General features: G+C 51.1%; 1 protein-coding gene across 8 annotated transcripts; it reads left to right on the plus strand.

Annotated features, from left to right (window-relative positions):
* HPS1 (HPS1 biogenesis of lysosomal organelles complex 3 subunit 1) lies at window positions 1-24,557 on the plus strand. Of its 8 annotated transcripts, none has more exons than XM_033130687.1 (20): window positions 1-217; window positions 1,633-1,717; window positions 3,463-3,579; window positions 7,919-8,056; window positions 8,277-8,419; window positions 8,773-8,881; window positions 11,007-11,167; window positions 11,632-11,770; window positions 12,387-12,482; window positions 12,604-12,679; window positions 14,626-14,681; window positions 15,742-15,909; window positions 16,001-16,180; window positions 17,250-17,311; window positions 17,845-17,979; window positions 18,055-18,120; window positions 19,202-19,346; window positions 21,483-21,596; window positions 23,256-23,338; window positions 23,777-24,557. In XM_033130687.1, the coding sequence occupies exons 3-20, from the start codon at window positions 3,463-3,465 to the stop codon at window positions 23,937-23,939; spliced, it is 2,151 nt and encodes a 716-aa protein (XP_032986578.1). In that variant the 5' UTR covers window positions 1-217; window positions 1,633-1,717; the 3' UTR covers window positions 23,940-24,557. The 8 variants fall into 8 exon arrangements, with proteins under 8 accessions (XP_032986578.1, XP_032986580.1, XP_032986579.1 ...); XM_033130689.1 differs by having other exon boundaries at window positions 1,642-1,717; XM_033130688.1 differs by having other exon boundaries at window positions 1-213.
* The last annotated feature ends 95 nt before the right edge of the window (window positions 24,558-24,652 follow it).

A 24,652-nucleotide genomic window follows, 5' to 3' on the forward strand; every position in this document is an offset into this window, starting at 1 on the left:
GGCCCACCCGGAAGCGCGGCCCCGGGCCAGGGGCTGGTTAGGCGGTGTTTGGGCCGCGATCTGGTCCGTGGGTCTCCTCCACTGATCCGGCGCCGACCTCGGCTGCCCACTCCGTGGGCGGCCCGGCTACCTCCGGGACCCCCGCGCGGCCCTCCCGGAACTGGGGGAGCGGGCCCCACCACCAGCTTCACCCTCCACCCGGGCTGTGTGGCCGTAGGTTCGTCGCTTCAACTTCTCACAAAGTTTCTGCAGCTCCGAAGTGGGGCGGGTGCCACAAGCCGGGCCTTCTTCCCAGGGTAGCTGTGAGGTCTGGGAGGATTTGGGGGCGAAACTGCTGCGTAAACTGGAGAGGACGGCAAACAGGAATGCTGCCATTGGGGGCCCACGGAGGCGAAATGCTCACTCGCGTTCGCGGATTCTCCCTCCTGGGTCCTGCAGCCCAGCGGGGGCAAGACCGAGGCCCTAAGGGAGCGGGGCCGAGATGGAGCTGCTGGGGGCAGGAGCGGCGGCCGGTCGTTGGGGGCGGTTTGCTGGGCAGGATGGTGAAAAAGCCCCGAGGGTTCCCCCAGGTTGGTGGGTGCCCTCTATAGCTCCAGTGTGCCCTGGGTTCCCTCCCGAGAGCAGGGTGGGGAGGAGAACAGGGGGATCATAAAATGACACCGGTGAGATGCTCTTACCATCAGACTGTTGGAATAAAAGGTAGAACCTAATGTCCACTGAAACGCACTCCCGTTTGTTCTGGGAAGACGGCGTTAAGGCCAGCGATGCCGGTGTTGTCAGTCTCAGTTATGTTGCACAAGATGCTGAGCCGCTAATGCCCTTTCATGCCTCTCATGTGCCGAGTCTGGTTGGTTTCCTAATTAAGCTAACTCTTTATATTGTTCTTGTCTTTTGTCATCAAAATGTGAATGATCTGGAACCAGTTTAATTCATCCTGTTAATTTCATGAAGGGCCGCGGGTTAAGAATAAAGACCCACCCCCCCCCCCCCCCACGGCCCCCAACTCTATGTAAGAAAGAGAGTTTGCTGAGGGAAGGCCTGCCTGCTTATAGTCACTATAACCCTGTAGGGAGGTGGAGTGGATTTCTCTCCCTTTCACAGCAGGAGTTTGAAGTTCAGAGAGGTGTAAGGGTCTTGGCAAAGCCAAAACTAGAACTGGCTCTCAGGTTCCTTTTGTGTTGGCTTATTTACTGCCATTCATCGCATCATCCCCAGATACCCGCTCTCTTCTGGGACTGCTTCCCCACGCGCCTGGGTTGTGCTCTGCTGTCTCCTGACAGTGCTGACACACTCCCTGGGGCTGCTCAGGGCGGGTCTGCTGCCCACACCATGGCTCTGAGTGACCCACAGTGAAATGAGAAGTCTTGGAAGGAAACTGTAGGTGGAAATTCAGGTTTGTGGGCGCCTGCTACGCCCAAAGGACTGTGCTGGCCGGGTTCCTGGTCTCCACTGTGGGAGGGATACAGGGCACTCAGTCACCTCAGGCCACCGGGAGGATGTTCTGAGCGGACTGCCGCAGGGCCAGAGAGAGACCTTGGACCACTCAGCCCTTCACCACCTTGTCCAATCCCAGGAACAGGCAACAGTCAGAGCAAGGACCTCTGCTTGGCCTCATGACCTCTCTGTTTTAAGCATTTGCAGGACCCACCGAGTCTGTCTACCGCAGGCCTTTCTGAACCTCTGGCCGTCTGGAAGCTCCGCGGTGCTCCTTACCAAGGTAGATGATCGTGCCTGATCTGGGGTGGACGGAGGCAGGCAGCACCCACTCGGGGGCTACTCAGGGGCTGTGGGAGCTGGACAGAGTCGCAGGCAGTGGGCTGAGCCCTCCTGGGCTCTGCAGGGCCCTTTCTTCCCCACCCCTGCCCAGCTCTGCATCCTCATGTCAATTTTGCCTCTTCTGTCCTTCCTCCTTTGCATCCAGGCCTGCTGTGTCTCTAAGCTACACCTCTGAATCTGCCCCTCCTTCTCCTAGCCTCCACCAAGGAGTGGGTCCTCAGGACCCCACACCAGGATGATGGGCCTCCATAACTTTAACCTCCCCATCGAGGACGCGCACACCACTTCCCACGCCCTTACCGGGGCTCTCGCTGTTAACCACGGCCTCCATTCCATAGCCCGCCATTCCCAGCCCTGAGACTCCCTGCCCATCAGCCTGGCGCCTCGAGCCCCCATCTTTGTCACACTCACCTGGCAGTCCCAGGTGAGCCTCTTCCAGGTCCACTTGCCCTAATCCAGCAACCTCTTCACACTCCCTTGCTCTCTCAGTCTGCCTCGTGTTTAGCAATTCCACGGGAATAGGCGACATGCTCTTTTTCACTGTGCTGGAAACACCTTAAGGCCAGGTACCCTGAGTTGGAGTTGATAAGCTAGAGATTTGGGGGGAATTCAGTAAGTACCACTAAGCTGGTCTCCTAGGGAATCCTAAAAAGTGTAACTGAGTCTGAGACCTCGAGGTGCTATGATCCTGTTGAGGAAACTGACCTCCACTCACGAAAGAGTCAGAACAGAGCTTGCTAATCATAGCACACGTGCAGCATGGTCACGTCTGTGTGGCACATGGGTACACGAGGAGGTTTGAAGCCCCTGCCTGGGGTTCTCTCAGCTGCAGGCAGCTGGCCTGAGAGCTCTGGCCTCCCCCGAGGGGGAGAGGACCACTGACTTCCTTCACCCAGAGGAACAAGGCACAGTGGGGGAAACTCGGGATTAAGAATCTACCAGTTGGTGGAAAATAAAACACATTTTGTATAATCAGGCATTAAAGTGTGTGTCATAGAGGACACCTGTGTGAGTGGTGGGGCAGGAGGTTCAGAGGGACCAGAGATACTGGAGGATGTGACTGAAGACGCAGCAGCTAAGCAGGTGGGAGAAACGTGGAGAAGGTCAGCCTGTTTCCATGCAGAGCAGGGGGACCTTGTGATTGAAATTCCTGTAATGCTACATCCACTCCTCGTGGGCTTTGAAGCTCGTCTGCTGGAGCTGTTTTCGACTTGAGGAGAAGCACTTCTGGACTGCCCAGAGGCAGGTGCACAAGCCGCGCTCCATTCCAGACCAGGCTCTGACTGTCTGCCGCCAGACTGCCTCCCTGTGCAGTTGACTCTGTGTCCAGATCGAGAGCTGGGTCCTTCCTTAGCTTCGGTCCAGGAGGCCCGTAGTGGGTCTGATGCTGTGGGGAAAACAGAGGAAACAGCCCCAGCCTTCGCCTCAGACAGGCCTGGGTCTGGATCCCAGCCCTGCCACTTCAGGCTGTACCACATCCTGCCCTGTAGGATGGCAGGAACTAAAGGTTCCTCCTTTATCAAGGCGTCGTGAGAGTGCCACGAAATAACACCAGGGAAGCCCGTGTGGTAGTGCCTGGCGCGCAGTCAGAGCCCAGCAGGCATGCGCTGGGATTAGGATCCTCTTCGTGACTCAGGCCCAGCTTAGAGACATGGGGGTGACCTTGACCTTGCTTCTCCCTGGCAGATGAAGTGCATCTTGGTGGCCACAGAGGGTGCTGAGATCCTCTTCTACTGGACAGATGAGGAGTTTGAAGAGAGTCTGCGGCTGAAGTTCAGTCCCTCAGAGAATGAGGGAGAAGAGGTGAGTGCTGGACAGGAGGGGTGGGTGGGCGGGGACAGCACAGAACTACCAAGAGGCAGGAGAAACTCCTGGCCCAGCCACGGGAATTAATGGCGGTGTGTGTGGTCCAGCATCCCTCACACACGGCCCCACAGCCTCAGGGGTCGGCCTCCTGATGCTCTTGAGTGCAGTGACTACACCCTGTACCCCCTACCCCACCCCAGAACTCACTAGGCTAAATGAGGGCAGGAGAAGGAAGAACGTTAATCACACAACAGAGAAATATAATCTCACCAGTTTCTCTACCTAAAAAGTTTAGCATAAGCTTGACATTAATTTTTGTAACAGCCATGTTAAGGTACAATGGACATACTATAACCTGCACATACTCAGAATGTACAATTTGACACACTTTATTGTGTCCATGTACCTACGATTCCATCACAGTCAAAAAAATGAGCATATCCACCATCTCTAAAGTCTGTGATCCTCCTTCACCCCGCCACCCCCACTCAGGCAACCATGGGTCTACTTTCTGTCACAGTAGATGAGTTTGTATTTTATAGACTTTTATATGATGAACTCATACAGTATGGGCTCGGGGTTAGGTTTTGGTTTTGGTTTGGTCTAGCTTCTTTCACTCAGCCTAATTATTCTGAGAGTCATCTCTGGTAGCGTGTATCAGTAGTTCATTCCCTTTCAGTTGTCTGTTGGATCACTACACCACAGTTTCTTCCTCCATTTATCTGTTGATCGTAACAACATCCGGATTGCTTCCAGTTTTTACTCTTACACATAAAGCAGCTGTGCACTTTCACATACAGGTCTCTGTGTGGACATCGGCTTTCATTTTTCATGGGTAAATCTGTAGCGTAGCGTGGCTGCATCATGTAGGATCATGTATGTTAAACTTTTTAAGAAACTGCCCAACTTTTCCAAAGAGGTTGTATCATTTTATATTTCACTAGTAGTATATGAGAGTTCCATTTCCTCTTTGTCCTCGCTAACTCTTGCTGCAGTCAATCTTTTTAAATTTAGTCATTCTAATATATGGATATCTAATAGAAAGTGACTTTTCTATTAATATAATTTGTTCGTGACAGATTCGTTGTGTTTTAATTTTCATTTTCTTCGTGACTAATGATTTTGAACATCTTTTTATGTATTTGTTTTCCATCTTTATATCTTCTTTAATGAAGTTTCTGGTCAAATCTTTCACCCATTTTTTATTGGGTTGATTGTTTATTATTTTTATTGAGTTTTGAGAGTTTCTTATATATTTTGGATACAAGTGCTTTAGTCATATATATTTTGTAGATATTTTCTTCCAGTCTATGCGTTGTCTTTGCATCCACTTAACAGTCTTTAAGAGCAGAAGTTTTTAATTTTGATAACTCCAATTTATCTTTTTTGTTTGTTTTTGCTTTTATGGATAATGCTTTTGGTGGCATATCTAAGAAATCTTTGTCCAACCCAAGATCACAAAGAGTTTTCCCTATATTTCCTTCTGGAAGTTTTGTAGTTTTAGGTTTTATATTAGCTCTAATGATGCATTTTTACTTTTTATTATAGTGCAAGGTATTGTTTTTTGTTTGTGTTTTGCATTTGGACATCCAATTTAATACTTTAATATTACAACTCAGAGACATAATTTCCATTCGACATTTTGAAGGAGTCATTTATTTTGAAAAATTTCTCCAGATTAATTTTGGGTTAAAAAAATCTCTATTGGGGATGCGTAGAGGTGTGCTTGCGTTTCCACAGCAGCAGAGACTGGTTGCCTGGCAGAGCCCTTCCTGCTCTAACAGGCTGAACCATCAGCTGAACCAGCTTCACTTCTGCAGTTAATTCACCTCAACATCACTTGTATTCGTGTTCCAATTGTTAGGAATCTAACAAGGTATCCAAGATCATGGACATTTAAATGGTTTTGTTGAAACTAAAAAGCAGGTCTATTTGATAGGCTCTGTTATTTTTTTAGCAGTCAACATGTGCAATTTTTAAATTAAGAACGTTTAAGTATTTCAGTTCTTAATCTGTTACTTCAGCTAGTTTTTTGATGATGTTTTATTTCCTGTTTAATGAAAACCTGGTAAAGGAACAAACTAATATCCTCCTGATTTTTCAGTTTCTAAATGATTAGTGTAAAGAAAAAAAGTCTTTGAAGTTTTATTTTTTATATACACAACACATTTTTTTTCTTGATTCTATAAATAATGTGAATTAATTGTAGGAAATTTGGAAACACAGAGAAATAGTTTTTAAATGACCCATAATTTTACTACCCATAGCTATTAGCTCTTTAATATATTTTCTTTGGGTCTTTAACTTTTATATATAGTTGGGATCATGCCACATTTACAGTTTTATTTCCTTTTTTTTTCTTCACTTGCCATTATATCTAAAGCATTATTCCATTTTGTTAAATATTTTCAAAAGCGTAAGTCTTAATGGAAACATTCCAGTGTATGAATAAATGCCTCATCATTTATTTAACCATTTCCCCATTACTAGACATGTGTATTGCTTGTAGTTTGCTGTAACTATTGCTTTAGGGAACATTTGTGCTTGAATTTTATTCCACATCTGATTATTTCCTTAAGATGAGTTCCTAAAAATAGAAACATGATTCAAAAGTCATTCAAAGATACCGTGCCGCTATATAATTCCACCAACTAATATACAAGCATGTGCCTTTTTGCTCTGCCTACACCAAATATTTTCATCTCCCCCCAGAAAAATTTCTTGCTACACCTGCAGAAAAAGCTACTACTTTTAAATCGAATTGCTGTACACAATCTAGATTTTTTTTTTTAAACAGGACTTTATTGGGGAACAGTGTGTACTTCCAGGACTTTTTCCCCAGTCAAGTTGTTGTCCTTTCAATCTTAGTTTGAAGGGCGCAGCCGTTGCTAGTTGCAGGGGGCACAGCCCACCATCCCTTGCGGGAGTCAAACCGGCAACCTTGTGGTTGAGAGCCCACTGGCCCATGTGGGAATCAAACTGGCAGCCTTCGGAGTTAGGAGCACGGAGTTCCAACTGCCTGAGCCACTGGGCCAGCTCCCACCATCTAGATTTTTAAGGGACTTTTCTATTAATATAATTTGTTCATGACAGTTCAAGAAAATTGTGGTGTGTGACTAATTCAACAAACATTTGCCTATCTGGAAGGACAGTCAACAAATATTGAGAACCTACTATGTGCCAGTCTCGGGGGGTAAAACAGTGACCATAGCAACATGCCCCGCTCTCACGGAATTAGAGGCTAAAGAGGGACAACATACAGTGAACCTAAAAAGCACCATGAGTTCAGAAAGTGATAAATGGTCTGAAGAAGTTAAACCTGCGATAGGATGGGGACTGACTGGGGCAGGGTGGTCTGAGGGTGGGTGATGGATCAGAAGAGGAGCCATCTGAGCTGAGATCTGAATGATGCGAAGGAACCACTGTTCAAGCTTGACTCACAGACTGCAGCAGCTGGACACAGACCTTGGTTCCTGAATGCTGAGAATGTTGGAAGAAAAGGTGCTGCGCAGTGCGGTGAGCACTCATGTTTGAAAAGCTGCACGCTGCCCCTGGCTGCTTGCCTGTTTTGCTTTTCAAGGGAAGGTCTTACTCAGTCAGCTCCTTGTAGATTTCACCAGCTCCAGGTGAAGACTCTGTTTTCTCCATATTTCAGGCACGGCTCCCGGAGTCAGCCTGAGGAAGGTCAGCTGTTTCCCTCTTTTCCATTCCAATATTGCACATTTGAACTATTACCATTCCACTGGCTTTATCCTATTTTATTGGCAGATTTCCAACACATTTGTCCCGTTTCTTTTTGGTTGTATTGGTTTTGTTCCTTATTTTGGAGGGTAGAGGGAATGAATGGGGGAGGAGCTTACAAAAAGTGAAAGTCTGCTTGTTATAGAAATAGGGAAAGTACAGAAACATATAAAAGTGACCAGCCTTGGACATGTGTCTTTGCCCCTCTCTCTGGTCATTTACCTTAGGATAGATCCCCCTGCAGAATTTCTGCAGCAAAGGGCATGGACTTTGGTTCATGTAGTGAACTCTCTAATGACCAGCTCTCCATTAAATGCCCCAAGCATTCTGCTGTGGACATGTGGTCTAATCCCTTAACGTTCCCTTCTAGATTCAGAGCCTGAACAGCACAATTAGTTGGCTGGTCCCTCCCAGCCTTCCTAACTACCACCCAAGGTTTGGGGGCAGTGTTTTTCGGCCCCATTCTCTGTCAGGACACTGATACCCTCCCAGGTGGGTCTAAAACTATGGAGACTCTTGGTGGCATGTCATATCCTTTCCTTTGTCCCCAGGGTCTGGCACATTAAGCCGTGTAATTTTTCTTCCCCTTTCATAGCTTCCCGCCTTGGAGGACCAGCTCAGTACCCTCCTGGCCCCGCTCATTATCTCCTCCATGACGATGCTGGAGAAGCTGTCAGACACATACACCTGCTTCTCAACAGAAAATGGCAGCTGCCTGTATGTCCTCCACCTGGTGAGTGTGTGGTCCTGGGGGCCTGTGTCCCTCTTCCCTCAGCTCCACGGCAGTCCACGTGCCTCCTTCCCCCTGATCTTGAGCTTGACACTCCTTCAGAAGGCAGAAACTGTGTCTCACCCAATCCCCTGGGACCTGAGCCTCCCCTGCAGCCCCCAGGCATCAGGGCCTGTGAGGGGGTCCCCTGGGGCCAGCTGCTAGGAGCCCGCTGTGCCTGCAGTTCGGAGAGTGCCTGTTCATCGCCATCAGCGGAGACCACACAGAGGGCGAGGGGGACCTGCGGCAGCAGCTGCGCGTGCTCAAGTACCTGTTTGAGGTGCACTTCGGGCTGGTCACTGTGGACGGCCAGCTCATCCGAAAGGAGTGAGTGCTCTGGTCCTTTGCTAAGCACCTTCTTGAGGCAGTTTATGCCCACTGCCCATCTGCACTCTGCCCCTGGCTCCTTCCTGGGTCTCTCTCATTGGCTTTGTGTCATATCTGTGTGAGAAAGACTGAGAAGTGCAACGCTTGCTCAGTCTCCTGGCTCCTGGTTCCGTGCCCATCCCACTCCACTCCCCAGTCAGGGCACGGCCTGCTCTGTGCTCTGTGGGCTCTCCCAGTTATTTAGTTGTATTACATGTGCTCACCCAGCCCTGACAGTGATCTAGGACTGTGCTCCTTTGGTTGAGGCTGGGGACAACCAGCTTTTTCACGAGTGCCTCCCACTCTGCCCCCAGACTGCGGCCCCCAGACCTTGAGCAGCGCATCAAAGTGTGGGAGCATTTCCAGAGCCTACTGTGGACCTACAGTCGCCTGCGGGAACAGGAGCAGTGTTTTGCTGTGGAGGTGACTACAGGGTGCGGGAGTCCTTAGACCAAGGAAGTGTCAGGTCAGCAGGGTTGTGCAGCTTTAAGACCATGTTTTGACCCCCCAATGAATGAGGTCACAGGCAGAACCTCAAACTCATGCCATTCGAGAGTTGCTCTTTCTGACCACATGGTGGGTTTGGTACTCTGATGGGCCTTCCTCCAATAAAACAGCGAGGTCCTGGATAGAACAGATTTTTAATGCAGTGTTTGGGCTCACAGTAAATTACAGAAACCTCAGAAGATAGCCCCTTCAACCACAACCCCTCCTCCCAAAAACTTCCATTGCGTTGAAACTGGAGTGGGACGTAGTGAAAACTAAGCATCACTAGAGGCAGGATTGCCTGAGTGCAAATGGTGATAGCAACACTACAAGCAGCAACTCAGCCTGAGGCCAGCAGCACCGTGGGAAAGCTGCGCCTGCGCTGCTCCTCCCACCCAGACCTGAGGAGCTAACGTGGCTGTTGTCAGTAGCACTCCCTGGCCCGTGTAGACAAACATAAATTCTCTACATCAGTGGTTCTCACACTCCCGTTTGCAGCAGAATCATCTGGAGGCTTGTTAGGTACAGGTTTCTGGGCCCCGCTTTTCTCATTCAGTTGGGGGCGGTAGTGGGGATGCTCTAGAATTGGCGTTTCTAACAAGTTCCCAGGTGACACTGACTATGCTGGTCCAAGAACTACACTTCGAAAGCCCCTGCTTTAGAGGACAGATTAAGAGCAAACAAATAGGAGCTCACAACTAATGATCAAATGCACAAGAAAAGAAGCCTCCCTGAGTGAGAGTCAGGAATCAATCACCAACAGATTTAGATCCCAAGGAGCTTGATATACTGAAATTGTTAGGTACCGAATATAAAATAACTATGACCTATTAAAAGATATAAAAGCTAAAAAAAGAACCCATAATGTAGGTATTTACGAAATGAAAACATAATTGTTAAAATGAAAACCTCAAGGGAAGGGTTAAATGGTAGATGAGACATGGCTAGAAAGAGAATTAGTGAACTGGAAAATAGATCTGAAGGAACTCATTTTCATATCCCTCACTCACTCTTCCAATAAACATGTAGTACCCACTCTATGCTAAGAGGTGTGCTAGGCCCTGGGAATACAGACATGAATAAACACAGTCCCTGCCCTTGAGGGGAAACCAGCTTTACATATATACTAAAAGATACAATAAAATTTCCTGGGTGCTGCCATATTAGGTTTCTCCTCAAAATCCACAGTGGCACAAAGGATGGCATGCTCAACTTTCTGGACATCGGGGAAGGCTTCTGGTAGGAGGTAATCTAATGCAGTTAAGATACAATCCACACTCTTTCGCAGCACCTACCAGGACTTGTATGATCTCTCACTGCCTGTCACCCCAGCCTTTCTCATGCCTCTCTTGTCCTATGTACTGGCCACCTGCAACTTCTTCCCATTTCAGGAGTACTCTCCATGTAACTCTGTGCAGTATGGTCGTCATTAGCTACATGTGGCTATTGAGTATTTGGGTTTTGAGGGTTTAGTAACAAAAAAAGAACGTCAAATATCCCAGTAATAATGATTTCATATTGTATGTTGAAATGGTAACATTTTAGATGTATTGTGTGAAATAAATTACTACTTTTTAACGTAGTTACTAGAAAAATTTGAATTGTGCTTGCCTCATACATCAGTCGGACAGCACTACTCCAAACTCTCTCCCTGCCTCAGTGCCTTTGCATATGCTCTTTCTTCTGCTTATAGCATGCCCCGCCCCCTTCTCTGACAGGATTTTCTTGTTCTTTAGCTATCAGGTAAAGATTACCTCCTCAGGGACATTTTCTTTGTACACCTTACCCAAGTAGGTCTCTGCTGTGTTCTCTAGTCCAGTACTATCTATTTCCTACACAGCACTTATTAAAGTTGGCACTTATTTGTCTTTTTCCTTGCATATTATCTGAATCATCCATTAGAGTCCAATGCCCAGACTGCTGGTCTGAGTCTCCCTGTTTCCAAGTGTCTGGCACCTAGTGTGCGCTCAGGTGACTGAGTGAATGTCCCCACCAGCCAGGGCACGCAGCAAGAGAGGGTGGTAGATGACATGGCTTTCTCTCCCTGCCCACCTCTGGCCAGGCTGTGGAGCGGCTGATTCACCCTCAGCTCTGTGAGCTGTGCATAGAGGCTCTGGAGCGGCACGTCATCCAGGCTATCAACTCCAGCCCTGCACGGGCTGGCGAGGAGGCCCTGCACGCCTTCCTGGTCGTCCACTCCAAGTTGCTGGCTTTCTACTCCAGGTGAGCCTGAGGCCTCCTGGCCCCTCACATTTACCCCCCCTGAAAAGCACCACTTCCCTGGCCAAGAAAACCTTCAAGACCCGTGTCTTCTGTGAAGCCTTCTCAGATTCCTCAATTCTTCAACCCCTCTCAGCTCACTCCCTTCTCTGAATGATTTCTTCCTGGAACACTGTCTGAGTCTGAATTTAGGACTTCCTGATAACGCTGCTCCTGGTCCCTGGTGCTTTCCCACTGGTAATTTTTTTTTTATCAGAACCAAGTTTTATTTTAAAAATCAATGAGTTAATTTTATTTCTACCTTGCCTTTCTCCAAAATCAGTGAGGTCAGTTGGCATATTTGTAAACTCCTTGAGGGTAGGGACCATACTCCAGATTCCCTTAACCAACCTGTCCCCGTCCACTGCCACCTGCAGGACACTGGGGGTACCAGGCATGTGCTGAATAGCCACCTGTTCTCTCTGCAGCCACAATGCCAGCTCCCTGCGCCCAGCCGACCTCCTTGCCCTCATCCTCCTGGTTCAGGACCTCTACCCCAGCGAGAGCACTGCAGAAGATGGCAACACTCAGGTCTCGGGCAGCTCTCTGGGCAGCAGGAGGCCATCAGTGAGACAGCCCCAGAAACCAGTCTGGAGGGTGCTGGGCAGGCAGCTGGAGAGGCTTTGGTTCCTGAGTCACAGTTCTGGGCACATGATCGGGCCTGACGTTTTTTTCTGGTGCTTTCAGATGCAAGGAGAATTCTAGAATGCATGGGTTACAAGTCCAGATTTTTGGAGTCCGATCATCCCAGCTTCACCCCCTAGCTAGCTGTGTGAGCTGGGCAGGTCCTTGCCCCACCTGAGCCTTGGTTCCTTTATCTGTGCCATGGGGTAGTGATGGCATCTACCTCTCAGGGTTGTTTTGAAGAATAAAGGAGACAGTTTACCAAGAGCCCAGCAGTGCCCAGCACTTACTGAGGGGACACTCAGTAAGTGCTAGCCACCACTGTCACCATCACTGTCATCAAAGGTGGTGGATTGGATGCCAATAGGGTGCGATTTTAGTGGTTCTGGAGAAAGACTAGACCACTGAGAATTGAAACATCCCTGGAACGTGAGAACGCACACCAGGCTGTGAGGTGCAGTGGGGACATGCCTGTCCCTCTGCTCTGGGCTGTGCTGGGAAGTGCTGGGAGGTGGTGCCTGTCCGACATGCTCTAACCAGTCTTCCGTGCTTGTCACAGCCTTCTCCACGGAGGTCCCGCAGCAGCCAGAATATCCCTCTGCAGCCGGCCTGGAGCCCCCGTTCCTCAGGCCCTGCCAGGAGTTCTGCAGGAACTGTATGTGCTGTGCACCCACCCAGCAGGGAAGGGCGGAGAGGGAATGGAAGGGTCTGCCCCTCCCCAGAGAGTGGGGACCAGGGTTGAGCCCACATCCCCAGCAGCCCCTTTCTCCCCCCAGGAGACAGACAGCTTCTCCCTCCCTGAGGAGTACTTCACGCCAGCTCCTTCCCCAGGGGAGCAGAGTTCAGGTTCAGGTGAGACCTGGAGGGGCGGGCAGGGCAGAGACAGATGCCAAATGGAACCCATAGGGAATCTGTCTTAGGGTCCAGAGGACCCCCTGCCTGGTAAGGACAGGTATAGACACCCAGGTTCCTGGAGAACAAGACACTGTCAGCAGCAGCCCCTCTGTCTACCCTGCCAGCTCCAGCTTGAATTCAGGGACTATCAAGGCCACTCAAATGACTGCTAAAACTGTCTATGACAAGCCGATTTCATTTAAAAATTCATCTCATATGTGTGTTTTTTGCAATTAATAAGTAATCAAGTAATTAAAAAGTAACAATCATTTGATTTCAAGTACAGTGTTTTAAAATATAAATATTCATTCTCTATAGTTTATACCTTACCTGTTTTTTCAAAGTATGTGGATAAACAACAAGAAACTGAAAATATTTAGAATGCTATCAACAAAACAGAAAAGGGCAACATTGCTTAGAGAAGGTGAGCCAAAGCCTAGACTCCTGTCGTCACTATGACGGGGCATCACGTTTATTTGTGAAGTTCTTAGAGAAGAGGTATGTTCACGTCATCCGATAGGAGACAGAAGGCCAGAGATTCAGGAGGAGAAACTTCTTCGGGACTGAGTTTTGAAAGGAATTTACTGGATGTCTTCCTTAAGCCAGTGGTTCCCAACCGCGGGTGTACATTAGAATGACCTGGGCCGCTTCCGCCAGACCAGCTGTATAGTCCAAGGGCTGGGGAGCAGGTGTGAATACTTTTAGAAGTTCCCCAGTGAGGCCCAAGATGGGAACCACTGCTATGCACAGATTTAGGTTAGAACAGTGGTGCTCACCCCGGCTGCACAGTGGGCTCACCTGGGATCTTTAAAAATTACGGAAGCTGGGCCTGTGCCAGAGATTCTGACTTAACTGGTCTGGAGCGTGGCCTGGGCATCAGGATTTTCAAAAAACCTCATGCGCAGCCATAGTTGAAAATCACTAGGTTAGAAGTTCTTTAGGTCCTTGGCCGGGTTGCAAAGAGCCTGGGACGCCCAAGATCATATGCCAATTCATATGTGCTTGTATGTTTCTCTAGGGCCAGGGTCCCTAGCTGTCCTCAGTTCTCTAAGCTGCGCAGCGAGCCCAAAACACATTGAGAAGCACCACTGTGGAATGATTGCTGCAGTTCCCTTTTCTTCTCCTTCCCCTCATTCATCACGATCCTCCTTGCCCCTTTCTCTCAGTGGGTTTTTATGCCTCAGAGCTGTAAAGAATGCCATTCTACAGTGCACGGAACTCAGCTTACGAATGGCTTGAGGTGCACTCACCCGTTTGTAAATCAAGTGTTTGAAACAGGAACAGGCTTCCCCAGAGAAACGTGGTTATAAATAATAGTATTTGCAATAGACTATGAGAGAACACTGTTATTACAAACATATTTCCAATATATAGTGAGTTCAGTAGGTTATTATGAACTGTACTAGGAAAGGAAACGTCACTCAATTCCCAGCACGCACATAATAGGTGCTCAGTAAAATGCCTGGGGAAATGTGGACCGTGCGCTGCCTTCTAGTGAAGAGGCAGTGTTACAGCCAGGAAGGGGCCTGAAGGAATAGAGCAGAAACAAGGAGAGGATTGAGGGGGCCAGGAGGGGGCCAAGGAACGTGCCCCCCACATTGCCAGGTGCACCCTCAGGCGCTTGCTCCCAGCAGCTGGCTTTGGGAGACGGGGAGCTTGTCTTCCCAGCCCAGGCTGCTTCAGTCCCGGTAGCGCAGAGTTCGCCTGCACTGGCTGGCTTGGGATAGGACGAGAAGGGCAGTGCTGCTCCAGCCCATACTAAGTGCCCTTACCCCTGCCAGGTGCTCAGAGCTGCTGATGGGGCGGGGCCATCTCTGCTCCACACTCCCCTCTGACATGCTACTGAGCCATTGTTTACGTTTTCCGGTTATTTATGTTGTTATTTTATTACCTGTGGCCTGCAGGTAGCACCGTCTGGCTGGACGGGGGCACCCCGCCCAGTGATGCCTCCCTGGTCCAGGTGAGTTTCTCCTGGGGGTAAGGGGTGCCAGGGCACGTGCTGATCTGAGAAGCTGCAGCGGGCGCTGGGACTCCCAGGGTTTCTCTTCTGGGTGACCCCACCAGCACTGGCCTTCCTCCTGCCTCCTCAGGGCTGACCAGTGCAGGAGACAGAGCTCAGCCCAGAAGCGGGGGTTGGGGGCAGGGGGTGACCTCCACTCCTGAGAAAGCCCTACCCTCCTCACTGTTCTTGAGTGAAAGTCCAACTGAATTTTTAATTTGTTTTTAATGAGAAAGTAAATATATTCCTTATAGAAAAATTGGGAAATAACAAAAGTAAAATATGGAAAAGGAATAAAAATCACTGTCAGTCCCTCTCCTGGATGTTAACTACTAGATTTGGGGGTATTTCCTTCTAGTCTTTCCTGTGATTTTATATATATACCCAAGGCGTCCATCACGTGCATGTTACTACTTATTTAGCAAATCCCCAGAACAACTAGTACTTTGTATGCAGTTTTTAGCTGTTATCATAAGACTGCAGTGACATCCTTATAGAGGAGTTTTGGTGGCATCTCTAATAATGTCCTTAATTCTCTGCTTTTGCCCACTAAAGGTTTCTTGCTCAGAGCCTTCCATAAGGCTGGAGTCTTGCTCATTTAGTCATTTTATGCCTCAGTTTCCCCATTGGAATGGCTGTCAGGATGTTCTGAGAGTGGTTGAAATGACAGACTGTTACTTAACTTTCAAGTGTCGTCTGAAGACATGGGGAGGGAGCCTCTCCCTCTCACTCTGCCCCTGTCTGTTTCTCCTGCCTGTTTTGTCCTTTCTGTACCACCCACTGCCCCTGCTTGGCATCCAGTCCTGACTCTGGGTAGAAAGGCCCAGAAGAAGCTGAGAGAGAGGCAGACATTAGAATTGGAGCTGCTTAGGCACTGTCAGCAGAGTTCAGGGATCAAAGAGCTGCAATTTCTTGGAGCTAAACTGTTTGCTCCCTGTGGGTATCCATGGGTATGTCTGACGTGCGGAGGTGGCCTGACAGATCCCCCAGCCTTCCCACGGCAGCTCCTCTTCCTCCACAGGTCGCTGAAGACACCCTCCAAACGCTGTTCCCTGGCTCCCTAGCAGCTGCCATCCCCCAGAGGATTTTCCTGGATGCCAATGTGAAGGAGACTTACTGCCCCATGATGCCCCACACCATGTACTGCCTGCCCCTGTGGCCAGGCATTAACATGGTGCTCCTGACCAAGGTATGGGTGCCCCCCGCCGGCCCCAGTGACGCTGCCGCCTGGACACCCCCCCACCAGGCTGCCCGTCCCCTGCCTCTGCTTCGTCCCTTAGAGCCCCAGCACGCCCCTGGCCCAGGTCCTGTATCAGCTGCTGGATGGCTTTTCCCTGCTGGAGAAGAAGCTGAAGGAGGGTCAGGAGGCTGGGAGCTCCCTGCGGTCCCACCCGCTCATGGGGGACCTACGCCAGAGGATGGACAAGTTCGTCAAAAATCGCGGGGGACAAGAGATTCAGGTGAGACCAGATTCCCACCAGATTCAGGAGGAGGCAGGGCCTGTTCTGTTCACACCAGCGAGGGGACAAAGGCTCTGGGTCCTACCTCTGCCCCACCACAGCTGGTGGGACCTTGTTTCTCCGTTAGGAAACGACAACAAAAACTAACATTTCAGAACATTTTTATGTGAGTTGGGCAGAACACAAATAGTTCCCACTTTTTAGGTGAGGAAACTGGGGCTTAGATGGTGACCTGGCCAAGATTCCTCGGCTGGTGAGCAGTGGGACCAGAGCCTGACCCGCGGACTCAGTGAAGGCCAGTGGTCTGCCCCCCACACCCTCGCAGCATGGCAGGTCACACACAAGTGCAGGACGCAGCCCGCTCCCACCCCAGGGGACTTAGAGCCCAGGTGGGAGACGAGGCCAGGAGACCAGGGACAGTGCGTAAGCCTAGAAAGCAGGGCGCAGTCTAGTGATGAGCCTGGGAGGAAGTTCAGGGGGGTAGAGTGCTTGTTCAGCAGCTGGCAGTGCTCGGGTCTGTGTGCAGAGCAGAGATTCACTGTAGCTGCAGTGCATGTCGGTCCCAAAATGAGCAGAAGGAGTGGAGGAGACAGAGCAAGCGGCTGGAGCCCCAGAGGGCCCACTCAGAGCAGTCGGAAGGCTGAGCATCTCACCATACTTGGGGGCATCGCGGTGGCACCGTGATGGAATGCAAGGTTCCCCTTTAAGGAGATGGCCCAGGGTGCTCCTCAGTGCCCAGCGCCTGCCCCATGTCCACCCTCCCTCAGGTCACTTCCCTGTCACTGACAGCATTAGTTTATGTGTCTGCCAGCCAGGCAATGAGCCCAGTACTTGTCACACAGAAACCGCTCTTGAAATAAACGCCTGCCGAGTGAGTAGAATGTGGTGTACAGTGCGGTACAGAGAGCTGGGGGGACATGCCAGAGACCCAGCTATGGCTGTGCGCGTGCGGATGTGTGCGGGGCCTGAAGAAGCCATTGAGAGGCTCGGTGCCTCTCAGAGCCTGAGATGTGGAGAAGGCCTCTCCTGGACCTCACTGTGGGCTGACCTGTCCCCTGCCCTCCTACAGAGCACCTGGCTGGAGTTCAAGACCAAGGCCTTCTCCAGAACTGAACCCGGATCGTCCTTGGAGTGCGTAGTGGGCTCTGAGGACAGTGGGGAAGGTTTGGGCAGACGGGCAAGTTTCCTCAGGCCAAGAAGGAGCCAGTGCTCAGGAAGGCGCTTCCGAGGGGGAGGGCACCCTGGGAGAGCGAGGTCCAGCTCGCAGACGCTGGAGGAGGTGGGGAGGTAGAGTGGTGAGAGGCGAGGAGCGGGACCGTGAGGACCCACACGGAGGTGGAAGGCCCGGTTCTGGCCCAGCTTCACTGAGTCAGCACTGACGCAGTTCGACCTCAAGCATGTCCCTTCCCTTCATTTATTGGTAAAATAAACTGTGGAGTTGGATGAGTCTCCATGTCCTTCATCCCAAGTATTTGGAACTCCACCTTGGGGAAAAACTGGGAAGCTGCCTCCTGGGTCATTGGGGGTAAGGGAGTGCTTCGTCAGCCGTGTCCACACGGGGATGAGGTGCTGTGCTAGGCGGGTCTGTCATCAGTGCAGGAGCAGGAGCACCACATGCTCTCCCAGGACCCGTCCGCTGTGACACCCTCCCTCCCTGTGTACAGGCTGCTCCAGGCGTGCGGGAAGCTGAAGCGGCAGCTTTGCACCATCTACCGTCTCAGCTTCCTGACCACGGCTCCGGGCCAGGGAGGCCCACAGCTGCCCCAGCACCTGCAGGACCAGGTCCAGACACTCATGCAGTAAGTGTGGGTGTGGCCCCTCGATAGCCGGGGTGGGGGGCGGGACACCTTCCCACACCCCCGCTTCCCCCCCAGAGAAAAGCTGATGGACTGGAAGGACTTTCTGTTGGTGAAGAGCAGGAGGAACGTTACCATGGTGTCATATCCTCATGTCTGAGCCCCAGGCCTGTCCAGAAAAGCCCTCGTGTCTGCCCGTGTCCTCCACCTGCTGACTCTGAAGGATGGGAGACTACATATTGCAGCACCTCAGCTTTGCTCTGAGGAAAAATATAGGAGATAGTGTCCTGGAAGCCTCTCTGTAGGAACACTCCAAGGCCGAACTTACAGAAATCCCTGGTGTCCCAAAGTCACTTCATAAAAGCCTTGGAATTAGTGTTGTCAGTGTCCAGCCAGCAAAGTGGTGATGGGTCTTCCACAAGGGCAGGGTCCTGGGGGCCGCGTCTTCCTCCTCAGAGGCGACAGTTCACAGCAGAACGTGAAGGCTCTGAGAAGGCCTACAGGAAATACGCTTATTCTTGTTTAAAAAACCGTGTCCAAGACCTAGTTGCCCCTGTTATTATAGAACATGGGTTTTATTGAACACAGAATGCCCCTGGAACTTTATACAAAGCAGCTTTTCCTGTATTAAAATCTCTAAAGGCTCAGGCCTCCAGTTCACTGAAACTTCTGTCTTCAGTGAAAGGGATGACAGACAGCCTTGTTAGCCACCAGCCACTGCCCTTCCATGGGTATCTGTTCCCCTCTCAAATAGGACCTTCCAACCACTCGAGGTGAAGTGCAGAGATGGAACAAAGTTCACGGTGACAGAATCACGGTGAGGTGTGTGTTGGGTGGTCAGCGAGGCTCACTCACTAGCTGTGTAGCTCTGCTCTCACACCAGCCTCACCATGTGTATAATTTAAACTCGTTCCTCTTGAAAATCATAAAATAGGAACATACCATGTTCCTGTCGGGTCCAGAACACCCCGTATTAAATCTTCTAATGTCATGGATCTATCGTATTTGCGTCTCAGAACTTCTCAGCGTTGGGGGTTAGGAGGTACAGAGAGATCTGGAAGGGGAGCTCCTCGGGGGGTGGCTGAAGTGGAAACCTTCGAGGAGAGGTGGGCACGGTAGGCCTGGCCTCCGACTCCACTGCCTACCCTTGCTGGAAGCCTAGGTCAGGGACAGAGAAGTGTCCTCCCGGCTCCTGGCTTACAAGCACCTTAACTCAGACCTCCACCTACCTAGAAGACTTCCCAGGCTTGGTGCACTTCATCTATGTGGACCGCACAACCGGCCAGATGGTGGCCCCTTCCCTCAGCAGCAGTGAAAGCACTTCGTCGGAGCTGGGCAAGGGGCCCCTGGCAGCCTTTGTCAAAACCAAGGTAACCACTGCCCAGCCCCTGTGCTCTTTACTGCCCGTAAGACACGACGTGCTGGCCTGCACCCTGCCCCAGAAGGACGAGTGCCCCTGCTCTCGGGGCTCCCCTGAGGCTCTGGAGCACACCCCACCTGCACCCCTACGGTGCTCCTGTGTCAGCATCTGCGCCCAGCTCTGGAGGCTCCTAAGAATAGCAGTTTATCTCTGTCCCTCGGGCCCCAGTCGGCCACCAGAGCCATTTGGGCCCCCGCTGATGCCCGGGGGCACCTTCCTGGGTATTTTCTGAGGTCCTGGACTGGCAGAGTCTGGACAGCAAAGTCAGAGGAGGAAATGGCCAGGGCATAAACAGATGCTCAACAAGCATTTGGTGAACTAAGTAAACAAAGAAGAAACACAGCTTAATCAAGTGGACTAAGAACTTAATCTCAGAACTTAAAACTGAGAGTTTTCTACTAAGGAAACATTCTCTGGTGGTTCTTCTGTTCTCTTTAACTGACTCTTCTTCATGGCAAACTAGTATCCTTGGTGGAGAGGAGGAAGGACCTCTGCCACTTTCTGAAAAACTAGATATATACACAGACACACACTTTTTTGTGTGTCCAAAGAAAGCACATCAATAACGGTAAAATAAGATGGGTGACCAAAGGCCGGTGTTGGGGATCCAGCTCTGGCTCTCACTCGCTCTGTGGTTGGGGTATCCCTTAGTCGAAGTTATGTTTCCTTATCTGTGAAAGAGAATGGTTACACTGTTGATGTCCTGGAATTGTTACAGATACCTGAGATGGTGCATGTGAAATATTGAGCACGGTATGTGGCACAACATTGAGAGACGGTTCATTTCCTGGTACCGTCGTCAGCCCCACCATCTTCTTCATCCCTCTTTCCAGAGACAGTTGGGTTCTCCCAGTACATTTCTTTCATTGCTTTCCTGTGCATTTTATTGTAGTTGAGCTCTTTGTGGCTATGCAATTGTGTTTACCACAGTTGCACTTCATTTCGTATCAGATGCATTTCCTCATGTCATTAATTCTTTATAAACATGATTTTTAACGGCCCCACAAGAGTCCATCATGCGAATGTAACATAATTTACTTAGCCATTTCCCCAGCGTTGAACACTTACGTTGTTTCCAGGCTTTCGCTGTTATAAATAATTCCGCAGCACACACCTTCGTGCATCCATCTTTGTCCTCATCTCTGATTATTTTCTCGATACAGATTCCCAGAAATGGAATTACTAAGTCAAATGGGAGGAATGTTTTTAAGGTTATTGATACACATTGTCAAGTTGCTTTCCTGAAGATATAGCAAATCCGTGTGTCTGTTTGCAGATTTGATTAGACATTACGTTGTGGTCAGGTTTTGGAGTAAAGCGCGTGTGCCTTGCACTCGGCTTTTTGGTGAGAGCCTCATCAGGCCTTTTCCTGGCTCCAGGAAGTGGGGGAGCCAGCTGTCCCTGCTGCGTCCCTCAGGTTACAGGCACTCTCAGGAAGCTTTGAATTAGGCAAGAGCATGGCAGAGGGGCTGGCTCTAAGGCATGCTGTCCCTCGGGCACTGTTTCCATCACACTCCTTGGTGAGCCCTGGTTTGGACTTCACCCCTGAAGCAGTGGATGTACCTAGTTCAGGGTGCTCTATGTGTTTACATACTTTACCAGCACCTTCCCGGCACAGAACCTATACCCAAGGGGCCCCGCCTGGAAGGGGACCAGGTGAGTGGCTGGCCCTAGACAGCAAGGAGGGGTTTCCAGGGGGCCACCCCTCCATCTCCTCCTATATTAATTGACAGTGTCTTTGGTTATATTCTGGCTTGAATGATGAGTTTACTAATTTATGGCTGGTGTGTCTATATAGTACAGTTATATAAAGTGTTTTTACGTATATTTTATCGTCACAGTAACTAGAGGGGTAGTCCACCCATCCATCCAACGTGGATTTATTCTTCAGCTGCTGCTCTGAGCCAGGGCCATGCCTGGGCACGAAGGGAGAAGAGCAGGACAGGCCCTGGACCTTCAAGGAGCTCCTCTTCTGAGGACTTTTCTTCCCCCAGAGACGAGAGCCTGACCTCTGCCCCTGCCGTGGGGAGAGAGTGACCCCGCAGGCGGTGGCCGTCAGGGCAGCCATGATCTCTCCTTTCCCCAGGTCTGGTCTCTGATCCGACGGGCTCGTAGGTATCTGCAGAAGGGCTACACCACGCTGCTGTTCCAGGAGGGGGACTTCTACTGCTCCTACTTCCTGTGGTTCCAGAACGAGACGGTGGGTGCGGCCAGGCCCCCGGCCAGCGTGGTCCTGAAATGCTTTCCCTTCCTGTAACGCTTGGATTCCTTTCTTCTGGACTGTGTTCTGTCTGTCTCTTCATCTCTTCTTGTCCCTGGTGGAGCTGACAGGCACAGCTGGTATGGGACCTGTTTCCACACAGACTCTGAGCCCTCCACCCAGCTGTGTAAAAGACTCATGCTGTCGTACAAGGCAGAGTCCAGGTAATGTGAGAACAGAGACACACGCCCGTGCGAGAAAGGCTGCTCAGGTCACGTGCTTCCTCAGTGGTCCCTGGTCATCGTCCACTGCACTTACGAAGCACTGTCATTCCCATCGTAGCAGGGGACAACACCCAGGAGGCTCAGAGCGATGAACCAGCCTGCCAAGGCGACGCTGACTGTGGCTCGGATCTCTTGCCTTCTGGCCTGTTTTCTAGACCTCACTGTTACGACAGTGTACACCCAGGGCGTGGAGACTTCCTGTGTGTGTCTTCCGCCAGCCCCTTTCTCTCTTGCTCTGACTCTTGCTCTGTCTCTGTGTCTTTCCTCTTTCGTTTGCTTTCTTTTCCTGTTTCTCTTTGTTTTCTCACTTGTCACTGTTAGTCATTATTCCAGCTCTCTAAGGGTCATTCCTTCTACCCCTCACATGTCTTTGGTCCCCATGCACCTTTCCCTCCCTCCCTCATTCCCTACCCTCTCTCTGCTCCTGCAAAGAGGAGACCCTGTGGTGACAGCTCTCCCTTTCCACAGGGAAATGGTTATTGGGGTCTCTCACTGCTGTTCTCACAACCTGGCATCCACAAAGCCCCATACAATGGTTTGGGCAGGTATCAATGACCCACTTCGCAGGAGGAGACCCTGATGCCCTAGAGATCAAACACCATGGCCGGGGCCACTGAGGTCATTGGTGATGGAGCCAGAATCCAGACTCAACTCTTTTGACCTGCAAGCTCCCATCTTTGCTCTGTGCCCTCAGAAGTTCCCAGTGTATATATGACCTTGACCTTAGCTTGTAGGGCAAAACATGGTTTCGTGTGTATGGCTGTCCCCCTGGGGTCACAGACTGAGGCAGAGCTGTGGGGGGGAGACCCAGTGAGCAGTCTGGCTGCACCTGTGCCTTTGTGTGGCCACTTATCACTGCCAGGTCCACCTCCTCACCTGCAGGCGGGTCCCACAGTGCCCTTGTGAGCGTGTCTGGTACACACTGGGTGCTTAGTGGATCTTGACTCCCTTCTCCTTGTCACACCCTGGGAATTCCCCGCCCTAGAATGGACACAAGGACGAGAGACCATCGTTTTCAAAGGGAGACTTGGGCCTTTTTATAATGCTTTGCTCTCTGTGACACCTCCCTGGATCACCCTCTTGAGCACGTGCTGGTCACTAACCCAGGTCCACTCACTGATGGGCATGAGAGTTACCACGTGCCAGGCACGATGCTCGGAACGTTATATACATTATTTCTAATGTTTGTTGGGGATTATCGTTAGTCCCAAGTTACAGATGAGAAAACCAGGTAAAGAGATGCACGCATTTTTCCCAGCAGCAGGTACCCACCAGGCAGGGTTGAGCCAGCCCTGAACCCGGGCCCAACCCAATCCCATGCTCTCCCACCACACCCACCGCCTCCCCAACCAAGACCCTCTTCCTCCTTCCTCAGGGGTACAAACTGCAGATAATCGAGGTGCCTGTCCTTTCCGATGACTCGCCCCCCGTGGGCATCCTGGGAGGAGACTACTACAGGTGACGCCGATCAGAAGGCTGTTGGGGACAGTGGGCACACGGGTGATGGTGACAAGTGCCAGCTCCGCATAGCCTGGCCTGGTCCAGAGAGAGGAAGCGAGCGAGGAGCACATTTGGTTGGCTCTTGGCACCCTCTTGGCAGCATTTGCAAATGTCTGCACGGGGCCTCACAACTTCCCTGCTGGCTCTGTGGCATTCTTACTTAGGACGCTGCTGTCAGCAGACCCCACACAGGGTTAACCCGAAGGGATGGACCACAGTGGCCTGGGGCTGAGCCTCTACAGTTAGGTCAGTGAGGGGTGGGGAAGGCCTTGCCAGCCGTGTGCTGGGCCCAGTGAGGTGACAGTGTCTGCATGGTGCTGGGAGAGGCCACCGGCTTTGCAGGGAGTGCCGTAGCCTTGCTCCTGACTAAGCCTGCCATCCCTTTTCCTTCCCCAGGAAGCTCGTGCGTTACTACAGCAAGGGCCACCCAGCGGAGGCTGTCAGGTGCCACGAGCTGCTGGCCCTCCACCTGTCCGTCATCCCCATCGACGTGCTGGTGCAGCAGGCCGGTGAGCTGGCCCGGCGCCTGTGGGAGGCGTCCCGCGTCCCCCTGCTGTAGGCCAGGGCGGACTGCCCTGGTGCAGTCTGCCTGTGCACCCCACTTCTCCAGCCCCCATCCCCACCTGTAGAATCCCCACAGCAAGAGCCGCCTCCCCTCCATAGTGGCCACCGGAGGATTGGACAGTCCCCAGGGCAGCCCCATGATTTCTTAAACTTCACCTAGAGCAGCCCCCACTCCAGGCAATGAAGAAACCCCCAAATTCTTCCCTCTAAAGGAGGAGGAAGGCCAGGGTGTGCTTTTGGTCTCATTGAAAGAACAGTGGTTGTGAGGTTAGAGCTGGGGCAGCCCCTCTTTCCGAGCTGCTCTCCGTTTATCCCCAGGAGACAGGAAGTCCCCAGTGCCTGCAGGTGTCTTCAGACACCCTACCCTCTCGCTGCTGTTGCCCGAGTGGAGGAAAAGCTCCTTCAGGAGGGCGTCTCCTCCCCAAACGAAAGGCGCTCTCTGGCTAGGTTTGAAGTCCAGCTCTGCCGCTTCCTGTCTGCGATATTAGGCCAGTTTCCTAAACTCGAAACCTGTCTCCCCACATGTAGAGTGACGGCACCTCCCTCTCAGGTATTTGTCAGGGCTGCCAGACATGCAGCAGGTGCTCAATAAACACTGGTTACGGTTATTCATATTATTCAAGCCAAACATGCCTGGCTGGACCCGTGGTGCTGAGAAACCCTGGCGAGTCCGGGCCTCTTGCTGCCGCACGCGGCTCTCGTCTCCTG

Source organism: Rhinolophus ferrumequinum, chromosome 16 (assembly GCF_004115265.2).
Source record: "Rhinolophus ferrumequinum isolate MPI-CBG mRhiFer1 chromosome 16, mRhiFer1_v1.p, whole genome shotgun sequence".
Taxonomy (NCBI): domain Eukaryota; kingdom Metazoa; phylum Chordata; class Mammalia; order Chiroptera; family Rhinolophidae; genus Rhinolophus; species Rhinolophus ferrumequinum.